Source organism: Sceloporus occidentalis, unplaced genomic scaffold, assembly GCF_023333645.1.
Source record: "Sceloporus occidentalis isolate IW3139 unplaced genomic scaffold, rSceOcc1.0.p SCAF_4, whole genome shotgun sequence".
In the NCBI taxonomy this organism is placed as follows: Eukaryota; Metazoa; Chordata; class Lepidosauria; order Squamata; family Phrynosomatidae; genus Sceloporus; species Sceloporus occidentalis.
Window position 1 is genome coordinate 122,874,361 of NW_028316984.1, and position 13,703 is coordinate 122,888,063.

The window sequence follows — 13,703 nt, forward strand, 5'->3', positions numbered from 1 at the left end:
TAGGCCAGTAAGGCATTAAATAAACTATTTACTTTTAAAGCATCACCTCTAGCTGTTAAAAGGGAATACTTTATATCTTCATTCTTCAATATTTACTCAGTCATGCTTGAGTACAGAACCTGGAGAAGAGGCCTTTACCTAAAATTTAATCTGGTTTGGGTCCTTAACACAGGTCAGAATGCAGTACCAGTCTGTATCATATTAATCCTAAGTATTTTCCCCAAACCTTGCTAAAATAACTGGGCTTATATCATCTGCAAAGTTTATCAAAGTTATGTTGTTAATAAAATATGGTACATTTACATAAGCAACAACATTAATGTACAGTTAATGTAGCAAGCAAGATTACAGCAGTACAACAGAAATCCATTCCTTTTGTTTTTGTACAAACAGTTGGAACAGCTACTTGAAAATTATTTACCCAAATTGCACTCTTGGGATAGTTCCAAACAAATTAAGTGAAAATCTTATACTGTTTCTGTAGTCTAGAGAATATACTGTCATGTAAGTTTGAGGTCCAAATTGTGAAAAGCATGGGACTGAAAGGTGTGTAGCTTATCACCTTTTTTGATAACTAACATATACAGATACTGTGCAAGCACATGTCTTCATATATTTGTGATTTGCACTGTGATGCTGTACTTAGGTTTTGATTATGCCTTTCTTGAACACTAAAGTACAGCTTTTCTGAGTTTCTTCTGTTTGTTTGTTTTCTAGGGAATGTAGGGACTGAGATTTTGTTTAGGTTGGCATTATGATATTTCTGTGATTTTGGTGTGTTATGAAGAGATTGAATTCTGTCAGAAGTTCAGAATTAGGAAAGGAGGCTGAATACCTGAGAAAAGATGTGTTCCTTTATGTGAGTTCAAGCCAAGCGAATAAGCATTTAATTATTTCAATGACGACAGACATGGCGCCTGGTCCCTGTTCATTGCCTGGGATCACTGCTAAGTTCAGAACAAGCCACCCAGCCACACTATTAGGTGCCTTGTTCTAACCTTCGAGCAACTCATGCTGGCAGTGGCATGAGTGAAAAGGCAGTCACCAGTCGTCACTAAAAATTTTCAGAAAACCTGCAGTAGAAGGTGAGTTTTTAAAATGTGGGTTAGATGGAGGAAGCCCCGAATTGGGTGCAGGTGTTGCGGAGACGGTCCGAATCTGATTCAGGGTTTTGGCCCTGCGTTGTGTAAGCAGGACTCAATGAGCCTGGGGGAGTACGGGTTAAAAGACTCATGTATAGTCCCAAAGCAGCATAGCCAATGATGAAGTATGTTGGGAGATGCAATCCAACAACATCCGAAGGGCAACATGAATTCTCACCACTGGTTTACAGTGTTGGATTGGTTTAAAAAAAGATATGATGGTGGAAAAGTCTCTCATTTTTACTTCTAATATTTATACTTGCCTCTCTCCTATTACACTTCCAATATCTTCCTGGAAATTCTACAAATACAGTTATAACATATATCTCTTCCCTGGTGCCTTTGCCTTGTTTCTCTGTCTTTCTCTTTGATTCAATTTACAACCACCACTTACAACCACTTTTACAGAAGAAGTATTTTCCCTTGTTTGGCATAGGTGATATCTGTTTTTGAATATTTTCCCAAAATTCTCCTCCAGTTGTGAATGAAAGGGTGACCCTTGGCTAAATGTTAGGCATTCACAAAAGGTATTCCCATTGTAGAGAATTCTTAAAGCTACAATCTAATTTCATTACAGACTGAATCATTATAGTTGAAATCCATTTTAGTCACAGTCACTCACAAACTGTTGTGCAACAAATGGTACAAGCATGGGGCAGAGAAAAGCATATTTGAATGTGGAACAGAATAGCTGCCCCATCCCCATTAAAAAAAATGCAACTCCACTCTAAATGTGCCTCTGATTTATGCCTGAAGCCTCCAATCCAACAAATAATATACTCTTACAAGTTTCTTTATGTACACAAATTTCCATAGCTGGGTTGGAGTATCTGTGACACTCTGTGCCATAATGTTCAGTGCCTATAATTCCCAGCAGTACAATGGCCTAAATTGGAAGTACAGTGTCAGAAATTTCAGGGATAAATTGCTTAAATACAGCACAGGCAAAGGCATCCTTGAACTCTTTATACACAACAGTATTTGTGCAACATTTTGGGAATTTCTGTCCTTGGAGCAGCCAATGTTGCAGATACCACAGTGTTAAGGTCACAACCAGAATAACCTGGGCAGTGTAAGATTTTGGTTGGTTTGCCTTATTGCTTTTAAGGGCTGTAACTAAAAAGAGATGCAATGTAACCTGAAATCTAAGTTTGGTGGCGCATTTTGAAACCAGTCTTTCAATACTATCCTATGGCGGGATACAGACCGCCGCTTTGCGGCGGTCTCCCGCCGGCGCCATTTGTTCTGCGAGGGAGCCGCAGCAGCCAAACCGCGCGGCTCCCGCGCGGAGCAAAAAGAAGCTCCATTTCGGAGCTTCTTTTTGCGGCGCCTTTATGACGTCACGAGGCGCCGCTGGCGCATTCGCGACGTCATAGGCGCCGCAACACGTCTGGACGCTATGCGTCCAGTACGTAAACATGGCGGCCCCCATGTGGAAGGGGCGCCGCCATATTGTACGTATTCTATACGTACTAGGGTTAGGGGGGTGCGGAAGCACCGCCCCTTCCTAACCCTAGTACGTATAGAAGACGTACTATATGGCGGTTTGTATCCCGCCTATGTGTTTCTACTTGGAAGCTAGCCCCACTGCATTGACTGGGGCTTATCTGCTGGTAAGTCTAGAGTAACTTTCAGCCTTAGGCTTTCTAACAGCCTTATTGAGCTTGTAGGCCTTGAAAGGTCAAAGAGTTCAGGGGAAAAAAACTGGACTAAAGTGGATGGAGCAATTCAAACAGAGTCCCCCTCAACATGTACACTTGCCCTGGCTTCCATGTTGAAGAGCAAGGGAGTAGGCTTGCTGGCACTGCTGGGTGAAGAGGAGCCCTCCCAGGGGTCAGAGTCACCCAAGTTCAACCTTGTGGTAGGGAGCAACTTGGGGGCACCCCTTGCCTTTGTCCCAGCCAGGGACTCAGATTAATGACATCGACATGCCACCCACCTTTTCACTCACCTCACAACTGGGGAATGGGGCTCAGATAGGTGATAAATGCTACTGATCCTGCCAGCAGGGAAGAGATTTGTTGCTCCCCAGGATTGTTTCTTTCTTTAAAGGCACACAGGAAAAGGTGTGTTTATGTGTGTATGGTACCAGAAGCATCATAGGACCCCAAGCCACCACGAGACCTGGAGCATTTGCTCCAACTGCACCACTGATAATCAAATCTTGGCATAGGATGACAAATGCCAGATTAGTTTATAACGTGGCCATCTGGAGCTATTAACTAACCCTAACAAACAATGTGTCAAGTTGTTTGTATATATAAAACCAGCATCTAGTTTTATGTATACAGCAGAGCCTGGAAATAATTAATTAAAATTAATTTCCCCCTCTAATTCATTGGCATTATCAAATTTAAAGGACTTTAATATCAATGGGTTGAGTAAGTGTTTCACAACACTGAACTTGGTCACAGAGGGGAGCAATCTGGGTCCCCACCACCACCATTTTAAATCATTTTCATTGATTTTTGAAAATTTAGAATTTTACTAATGTGGTATGAAGTATATTAATGCAACAGATTGTTTTATAATTTTCACTAGCATGATTAATGTTAGTGAATAAATATTTATTTAACATGAATGCATTAGGGATAAACATGAATGTTTCTAAGCTCTGTACACAAACAACATGACATATCAGTATCTTCTAGTTGATTCTAAGTAGCCATAACCTCTATTAGAAATCTTAATGATTTCTATACTTGCAGCTTTCCATCAGCATGTCTGGTGGTTAATAAAGTAGTGTCAATTATAGTTTGTGAGAATTTAAAAAAATCTTTTAGACACTACAATTACTCCCTTCCCTGAAAAGTTCTCCTGTGAGATGTCTGTCAGGCAGTATAGCAACATCCTTCCTTCCCTTCTCATCACCTTTCAGATGAAATAGTTGTGGCATCCTAACTCATCTCTGAGTGATGTACTATTTTGTAGGTAGTTGGATGTGGTGGAGGTGCTGGAGGAGTTTCCAACTCAGGCTAGTATCTCCAGAAGGGGAAGGCCACAGGAGGGCAAGTTCCCCTCTCAGTGCAGTTCAGATGAGCTGGTGCTTTGACTACAATTCCCAGTTTTCCTCTTGGCAATCACACCCTTGATGTGATGTAAATAGAGTGAAGTCTGCTGGCCAATGTAGCTTGTAGGTCCTGCAGAGTGTCCAGACCCTGGACTTTACTGTTCCTGCCATAGATGAGTTGCTTGAAAGGTTCCTGCTCCAGCAGGTACTTCATGTGCTTGAGGAAGAAACCTTCACAAAAAGAGGCCAGCTCCGGGGCACTGTGGATCTGCAAGACACAAAGTGGGATCCAGTCAGGCAATAGGGTTCGAAGATGTTTAAATGCAGCTATCAAGTTATTGCCTCTCTCTTCCTGCTTGCACAGCTTCATGGTACAGAAAGGTTTAATGTGGGTAGCAAATGGTTAAGAGGATATTAATCTGATGGTTAAAGGGGGCTCTCTCTCCTGTGGGCTCCTGTGTCTACTGGGCCCTTCCACTGGGATATTTGAAAGAGGTTAAAAAGTCCCTTCTTCCTAATCCTTTTGTCATCTCCTGCTGCTTGTTGAGCCAAAGTCAAGTAACTCTTAAAGGAAAAGAGCAGCTGGTCAATGAAATCTCCAGGATGATACCTGTTTTGTTATGTGAGGGTGCAATCCATGTGGCACACCGTGACAGAATAATGAGTGTTACCAGATGGTACATGGTATTAGCAGCCAAACAAATTCTGTGCATATGAAATAAGCCTCAGGAAAAAAAGAAGGAGGGGGAATTAATGAAACACACAGGAGCTATTTTAAGGTTGATTGCTGTGGTCTGAGGCTTTGGTTTTTCATAACATATTGGACTACTATACAAATCAATAGAAATATTTTTTTAAAATAAAAAATCTTTGTTAAAAGTATATTATGAAGGCACCTGTTTCCGATATTTACCTTCCACAACACTCTTACTGAGATGTCAAGGGGACCAAAAACATAAAGCTGACCCAGCTCATTGAAGTGGGAGAAGCTTCAATATCAGTTCTGTGAACATCTGCTCTGTCATTGCAAAGCCTTTTCAACAGTGGCCTTATCATTTGTCCCAGCATGAAGCAACACCAGCATCATTTCCTAGTTTGTGAAAGAGTTGCCATCTTGCTTCCTGGTAGGATTCCTGCACCATTAATCATGATTTACTAGGCAGAAGTTCAACTGGTCACACTGTCACAAGCAGGAGATGCAGTGATAATGATGGAAATCTCTGATTGAATTTCTACATACCATGGCACAGGAACCTTTACAGAGAAAGATAGCAATCTTTGCTCACGGTGAAGCACTGACCTAACTATCAGTCAGTTTGTTCTAATCTGATAGCATTATTTGCTGTTATAACAAATTGTAAACTCACGTTACTGCTAAAACATGGTACTTTTTACTAAACTCGGTATTCTTACAAAACTGTGTCCTTTATTATCTTCCTCTTTGTAGAAAAGGAGATAAGTGCAACTTTAGTTCTCACTAGTGGCAGACAAAGTGGTAAACCTGTCTCAGATGGGAGCTGAGAACACACTATGCTCCATCACATGAAACATACAGAGAGTGGTGTGTGTAGTGGTTTGTATGCTGGACTGCGACATTGGAGACCAGAGTTCAAATCCCCACTTGGCCATAGAAACCCACTGGGTGACCTTGTGCAAGTCACACTCTCTCAGCCCCAGAGGAAGACAACAGCAACCCCCTTCTGATCAAATCTTGCCAGGGAAAACCCATGATAGGTTTGCCTTAGGATCACTGTTAATTTGGAAACTATTTGGAAGGCACATAACATTAAGGGCCTGTTCAGATTGACCTTTTTGCACTGGAAGGAACTGGGAAGCTTTGATTTCCTCCTCCCCGAATCCCTCCGGAAGCAATTGCTGACTACCAATCAGGGTATTTTAACCCTAAATGGCCTCTCAGAGAAAGCTGGTTAAATTGAAGGCTCCTTTCTTGTTAATCAAATTTAGTTCTGCAATCGTCATAGGTGACAATCCTGCACACATTGGCCCATCGGAAGTGTCCTTCCCCCCTCCTTTTTCTTTAAAGGCACCTGTATGCGCAGATTCTGTCAAATTAAAAACCGTGTGTGTGTGTGTGTGTGTGTGTGTTGTGGGTATTTGGGTCAGTGCAGGTTATGATCTTCCCTCGGCCCCGTTTTCAACCCCAAAATGAAAGCTAATGCCATCTCTGCATCCTGTATCCCCTCTCCTTGCCACCCCAGAATGCCTCATACACATGTAATAATAATAATAATAATAATAATAATAATAATAATAATAATAATAAATTCCTCACTTCGGAATGCCAGAAAAGGATGCGATGCCATGCATTCTTTTTTGTTTTCCCTAGGCTGCCCCTGAATTCCTTAGAGACAGTAGCAAAAGCTGTATCAATTTGCCAATTTGGAAAGAGAAACACTGTAACATTCACATTGTAGCATTCATTCGCAAAGGAAAAAAAGGTTTTTGCAAAGTGCTCTTTGCAGCATTTCCCTTGCTGGAAGCGAGGAAATGAAAGGGAAAGTGAACAAGCAGCTAGCCACGTTCTATCCAATATATATCTACTACCTGAAGCAAAAATCATGCGCATAGATGGACAAAAGTATTTTTAATAAATAAAAAAAGGGGGGGGGGAGGTGCCTGGTGCGAGTTCCGTTCATGCCCTCCCTCTGACCTGCCCTGAATTGACCCTTCATCCTGCTTACGTTATCTTCACAGGCGGTTTGCTATTGCCTTCCACTGAGGCTGAGAGAGAGTGACCTGTCAGTTCCAACTAAAGTAGACCCACTGGATCAATTGGAAAAGAAAGGGAAATGTAGTGCAGGCATTCTGATTGTAGCATCCGCATATAACACAAATAATAATAATAATAATAATAATAATAATAATAATAATACAGCTTCTTATGGTGCTGTTCCAGGAGCAAGAGGAAATGAAAGTAGCACAAGCACACACACATTCTATGTCACCCAAAAAATCATGTGCACAGACTGTCAAAAATAAAAAAATAAAAAATAAAGAGAGAGAGAGGCTCCTTCCGCAGCCTGATTTCCCTACATCCCTCCTCTGGCTTGGCTCCGCAGCCCCATTTCCTTTGGCAATCCTCCTCCTCCTTCCTTCTGACCCTCCCCTCCCTCTGACCTGCCCTGAATTGACCCTTCCTCCTGCCCTTCTCCTCCTCTCCTGCTTTGTTATAGAATGCCCTCCATGGCCCCCTCCTTCTCCCTCCGGCTCCTTCATCCTCTTCCTCCTCTGTCACTTTCTCCAGTTCCCCCCTCTGCCCTTCATCTGACAGCCCTCTGCAGCCCCTGTCAGTCACCCCAATTCCCCCTTTTTGCCTCCTGTCACCCTGCCTCCTGTCAGATTCCCCTTTTTTCCATCCTTCCTTCGGCTCTTTCCTCCTCCTCCTTCTCCGATGAAGGGGAGGGAATGCTCTGCCCTCTGCCCTCCCTCTGACCTAAATCCCTCCCATGAACTGGCCCTGATCATGATTGGGGGCAAGTTCATATTAGCAGAAACCGGTTTTTTTCAAAAGAGACAGCATTTGCCCCGACTGCAAATGACCCACGCTAAGGGGCATTTGTCATGAAACGCTTGTGATTGCCTTGACATAGATTGTGAGAGATTCGGAGCCAATATGAACTTCCAGTGCAAGAATCGATTTCTGATCCGGGTTAAAGTGTAGTCTGAATGGGCCCAACATTATATATACATAATAGAACTAGATTCTAGGATTTTTAGACTGCTTTCAAGAGTTTTTAAAGAATATTTTAATGTGTTTTTAAAAAACTGTTTTTAGCTCTGTACTGTTATAATTGATGTTTATTTGTTCATCATCTTAGGAGCACTTCTGAGTTGGGAGGCGATACAGAAACCATTTAAATATACATATATACACATTCATATTCTATGCATAGCAGAATTTGTATGTCAGGGAGAAGGCTGGGCAAAGAATATTATCCTGGCAATCCCATTTTTTATGTGTAACAATCATGGGAGAATCCACTTGTATTCTCAGATGGCACAGTCCCGATTCAGGTTTACCCTCACACAGACTGTGTTTGAAGTTCAGGGCTTTACCTACACCTATCTCAAGATCTGGACCTATGTAGTGACTACAAATTCCAGTTTTCTATTTCCATCAAGGTTACTGATGATAAGATACCTTTATGGATTGATGAATTTGGGGCAGCAAGCTGCTATTTGGCATCATGCACATGATACAGAATGTGATAACAGACAGACACACCTATAGGCAATATACTCCCTTTTCACTATCCTTCAACCTCAAAAAAGGGGACAGAGAAACAAAAACATGAACGGAATGCAATGTGGGTATGGCTTAGGGATGTTGATGTATTCCATTATAGGATCACCAAAGCTTATGCTTTTACAAGCACTTACTAAGGCCATTACCAACCACTTTCTCCTTCTTTGTCCCCAAGTCAAGGGTTTATTTTTGGGCATGTGGGAAGGTAAGGCCATGAAGGGTGCTCTCAAACCCTGACAAAAAGTGTTTGCTGGGAAAATGGCATCATGAATACTATGGCCTGCTTTCATTCCATGTTTCAAGGACCATGAGATGAAGAAGACAAGGAAAGTGATAGAATTTGCAGGAAGGAGGCAAAGAAGCCACTACTTTTTCCCATTCAAGCAGCATTCAAATCCTTGCAACATCTCTTAAATGCATGGATGCTCATATGCATATACTGTTGGGTGGACAGAGAACAGAACAGGTTTGGGGGTAAATTCCCAGTGACCCTCTTGTCAGAAACTGTATGAAATGAGACTCCACTACATTCCAAGGGAGTGTGTTCCAGTGTCGAACAGCCCAATATGATGATTTGGTCTTTACCTTGGCATATTTATAGATGTTAACACAGCTTTCAATGCTGATGGTCTGAGAACATAGGATTTCACAGTGTCTCTGGAGGCCATCCAACTGGAATAGGCTTGCAGCTGAAAGTAACTAGTGGAAATAAGAAAGAAGACATTGTTTAAATTTTTATGCTAATTCTACATAACTGAAGTTCTTTAATTGGCATACATAAAAAGTATGCTGAAATACACTGTAAACAATTAAAAATGCAGTTGTAGCATTTGTAGAAAACAAAGATTGAACTGCACACAAATTTGTCACAAATCCTAAAATCCCAGATCTCCATATTAATTAAAAAGCTCCTAAAAGGATCCTTAAAAATTAAGAAATAAAATAAACCAATGTCTGGTGCCAAAAAAGTAGCAGAGGTTGGAAAAATTGCTTGTTTGGACTATAATATTCTGAATCCCTCAAGCAGTATAGCCACTGGTGATGTCCATGTAGGTGACCTGAATCTGGATGTCACTTGGCATTGGTGTGTGGTGAAGGTACTCTGACAAGGAGCTCTAGGGCTGGGTAGGAAGATCTGGAAGGAGGCAGTCCTTGAGGAATCCTGACAGTAACTTCTTTCATAAAGGTAAAGGTAGTTGCTTGACATGAATGTCTAGTCATAACGAACTGTAGCAGGAGCTGTGCTCACCTCCATTACTAAGACGAAGAGCCAGTGTTGTCCAAGGACTGCTCTGGCAGTCATGTGGCCAGTATGACTGCACCGAACACTGTTATCTTTCCACCAAAGTGGTACCTATTTATCTACTTGCATTTGCATGCTTTCAAACTGCTAGGTTGGCAGAAGCTGCGACTAGTGACAGGAGCTAACCCCATCATGCAGCACTTGGGCCTCGAACAGCCAACCTGCTGAAATTCCGATCATCAGAATTGGCGTCTTAACCACTAAGCCACTGCATCCCATAACTTCTTTAATACTTTGTTTTCCCGTTCTTTCTTCTTAGGGGCAAGAGCTTTTCATGTGTGTCAGTAGTGCAAAATGGCAGGTACATCAAGGGCCCTGATGTTACAGGCTAGGGATGAAGAGAGTTGCAGTCCAATTACATCTGCAGGATCACATGTTCTTTAGCTCTGCTATAAACATGTTCAAAAATGAAATGTTTAGAATTAAAGCTTTAAATCATAAGAAAGAACAGTGCTGCTTGAGAGATGACAGTCTTAAAAAAAACTTTAAGTTGGAGTAACTGACCATGTTTGCTAGTAAAGTCACTGCAAATGATATTCTTGTATTGTTCTCTTCTGTGATGGATAGTTTTAAATTTTCCTGCCTATGCTTTGCAAGACAGGTTTGGAAAACTCACAATTAGAAAATTCAAATTATGGAGGTGGGGTGATTCTACCTGTCTTTATCTGACTATATTTAATGTTTTGAATGAATCATAGAATCGTAGAGTTGGAAGAGACCACAAGGGTCATCCAGTCCAACCCCTTGCCATGCAAGAACTCTCAATCAAAGCATACCCGACAGATGGCCATCCAGCCTCTGTTTAAAGACCTCCAGGGAAGGAGACACCACTACACTCCGAGGGAGCGTGTTCCACTGTTGAACAGCCCTTACTGTCAGGAAGTTCCTCCAAATGTTGAGGTGAAATCTCTTTTCCTGTAGCTTGCATCCATTGTTCTGGGTCCTGTTCTCTGGAGCAGCAGAAAACAATCTTGTTCCCTCCTCAATATGACATCCCTTCAAATATTTAAACAGGGCTATCATATCATCTCTTAACCTTCTCTTCTCTAGGGTAAACATCCCCAGCTCCCTAAGTCATTCCTCATAGGACACGGTTTCCAGACCCTTCACCATTTTAGTCATCCTCCTTTGGACACGCTCTAGTTTCTCAATGTCCTTTTTGAATTGTGGTGACCAGAACTGGACACAATATTCCAGGTGGGGCCTGACCAAAGCAGAATACATTGGTACTATTACTTCTCTTGATCTAGACACTATACTTCTATTGATGCAACCTAAAATTGCATTTGCCTTTTTAGCTGCCGCATCGCACTGTTGATTCATGTTCAACTTGTGGTCTACTTGGACTCCTATATCCCTTACACATAGACACCAGTTTAGCATCCCAAGAGGCAATAAATGAAAGGAATGAATGAATGAAATTAGTTTTGTAGTGGTTGCCATGATGCTTATATAGCTCCCCTGGTGGGAGTACAAGCTAATGTAAATATCAGGACCCACAGGAGTTAACATGTTCTTTGCCACTGATATAGCTGTTACTTTATTGGGGGCAGAATCTTGGATTTCAGAAGAGAAGCACTAAGTGAAATTGGTGAAGAAGCCATTATTCATATGCTGTCAGTCAGAAGAACTTGAGAGTAATGAAGCGGGTGGCCAGTTCCTACACATGCTATTTCTCACTGAGCACTTCCTAGTGCTTCTGCTGGTCACCAGTGCATCTTGCAAATTTACTGGGTAGACTGCTAAGTCAAGCAAATAGCTATTCTCTTTGTTTCCATTTCCATGGAAGAAGTCCACTAGGATGGTGCTGGGGTAAGGACCAGATGCCTACTCAAATCCAGTGCTGTCTTGTATATTGTTGATGGTGAAGATGTTTCTGTTGAGAGGAGAGGAGCATGGGAATTTATCTTTTAGTTCTTTTTGAAGAAGTCAAATATCCACATGAACAATAGTTTGCTTAACTTTCCAGTCTGGTTACACTTTAATTCAAGGGGTATTGCAGGCAAAAAGTTTTTAGAGACATCTGACCACCTACTCTTTGACACAGCATGTTGGACCTTTGGCACTCTTTTGTTCTTAAGACAAATATAACAACCTGATTGCAAATTTTTATTCCCACTGGTTTATTCTGTCAATAACAAAATGGTAATATCATCAGATTTTAATCTTGTACTTGTCTGCATATAAAAACACATACTGAATAATGTAAGGACTCAATATTCAAAGAACTCAATATTTAAAAAACCAGTACTGGGGTATCAAGTGAATACGTACATTGTTACCTCAGACATGAGATCTTCTTCACTTCTTATAATGTAAAACAGGGATATAGCAGGCAAATATGCTATTTTCATTTCATAATAACATATAATAAGCATTACACAAATACTCCTTCTAATGCTTTGGAAATCATGTGTCTAACTAGACTATTGTATCTGCAAAGCACCATTTCTGTCATAAACAGATGCCATCAACATCTGAACCAAAGCAAAAGAAACAAACAAAAAACAAAACAAAAAAAACAGCAACAACAATAACAATAAAATGGAGTGCAGGGAGAATATGCTCACCTCTAGGATATCTGCAGTAGGAATTTCCATAGATTCTGTTCCTCCATAATATAAATATTGCATCAGCATCTGAAAATAGAACAAAAAACATAGAGGTGAGAAAAATGAATTCACTGGTTTGTCATGGGAACATGAAAACACCAGTTCTGATTTCACCAACAGCTTGGCTCTTAGTATATGAGCTCTGTACTATTTTTTGAGAAAATGACTTGAAGGCAAATAATGCCACAACACTAACATTATTTCCATGGATAGTATTAATTGCTATATAAAATCTTTTCTTTCTTTTTCTTTCACTAATAACCTATTTTCTTTTACACTGCAGTAAATGAACAGGTGCAGAGTGTGGACAAAACCACTGTAACAAGTTCAAGACTAAAATACATTCCAGTCTTTTTTTTTTTAATAAAAGGTCAGGTACAAAACTATTTGACCGATCACTGAAGACAAAGCAAATAAATGTAGGAACTGGGATCAGTTCTATTGGCTGTTATTTTTAGACTTTCAGTCTTCCAGCCTTTACACACTTTCTTCTTAATCTCTAAAAACAAATCTGGAAAACAGGAAGAGTGCCTGAATGTTAGATTTCACTGATCTGTGTTTTTGTTTGCATGCCAAAGGGAACTCTACTCTCTTTTCATGAAAATCCACATACTGGTGATACAGATTTGCATATGTTAAAAAGTTAATTATTTCACATCAAAACACTTCCAAGAGCACCCTATAACACTTCTATAAGGCTTTCTAAGCTTTCAATTGTTAAAATGTATTTAATATAAAGTCTGCCTGTTTGCTGGTTGTATTCATCCTTCATTTGCTTAACACAGCATGAAAATTAAGCCTGGGAACATTCAGAAGACTTTGGCAACTGTTCATGCAATACGCTTACGCTTTTAGTCTTACAAGGTCTGGACTATCAGAATGCACTTGCTTGTCATGGGTAAGTGTAAAGTGTGAATGATGACTGTGAAAACAGTTGACAGCAATTTCTGTGAAAGTGGCAGTTGCAAAAATAACACCATAACATGAAATCTGCTGCTGACTGTATCAGCAATTTCTGATTTAGATGTTACCTTGTCCACATCAACACATAGTAAGGTACGGGAGGAAAGGTTGCAAATACAAAGGAATTTGTATTTGAGTCCATTCCTCTCAATCTCTACTGCCAAGACTCTGGTCCATGCCCTAGTGGTTATGCGACTAGATTATTGTAACCTCCTTCTAACAGGGCTTCCTCTTTCACACCTCCATCCTTTAATCTCTGTCCAGTATTCAGCTGCCTGTATTGTCACATCCGCTCACCGCTTTGACCATGTTTCTCCTCTTTTAGCCTCCCTTCATTGGCTCCCCTTCCCCTTCCGCATCCGGTATAAGCTTTTGTTATTGACTTTCAAAGCCCTCCATGGATTGG

The 13,703-nt window shown here is 40.9% G+C and overlaps 1 protein-coding gene across 1 annotated transcript in view; it reads right to left on the minus strand.

Moving 5' to 3' along the window:
• Positions 1-262: 262 nt before the first annotated feature.
• Positions 263-13,703, minus strand: part of LOC149314579 (ankyrin repeat and BTB/POZ domain-containing protein 2-like) — a 193,983-nt gene continuing 180,542 nt past the window's right edge. The window contains exons 15-17 of the mRNA XM_089521421.1: positions 12,293-12,361; positions 9,005-9,118; positions 263-4,420 (exon numbers count right to left, since the gene is read on the minus strand). Coding sequence (XP_089377547.1) covers positions 4,223-4,420; positions 9,005-9,118; positions 12,293-12,361 — 381 coding nt within the window. The 3' untranslated portion in view covers positions 263-4,222. The remainder of the gene's footprint in view (positions 4,421-9,004; positions 9,119-12,292; positions 12,362-13,703) is intronic.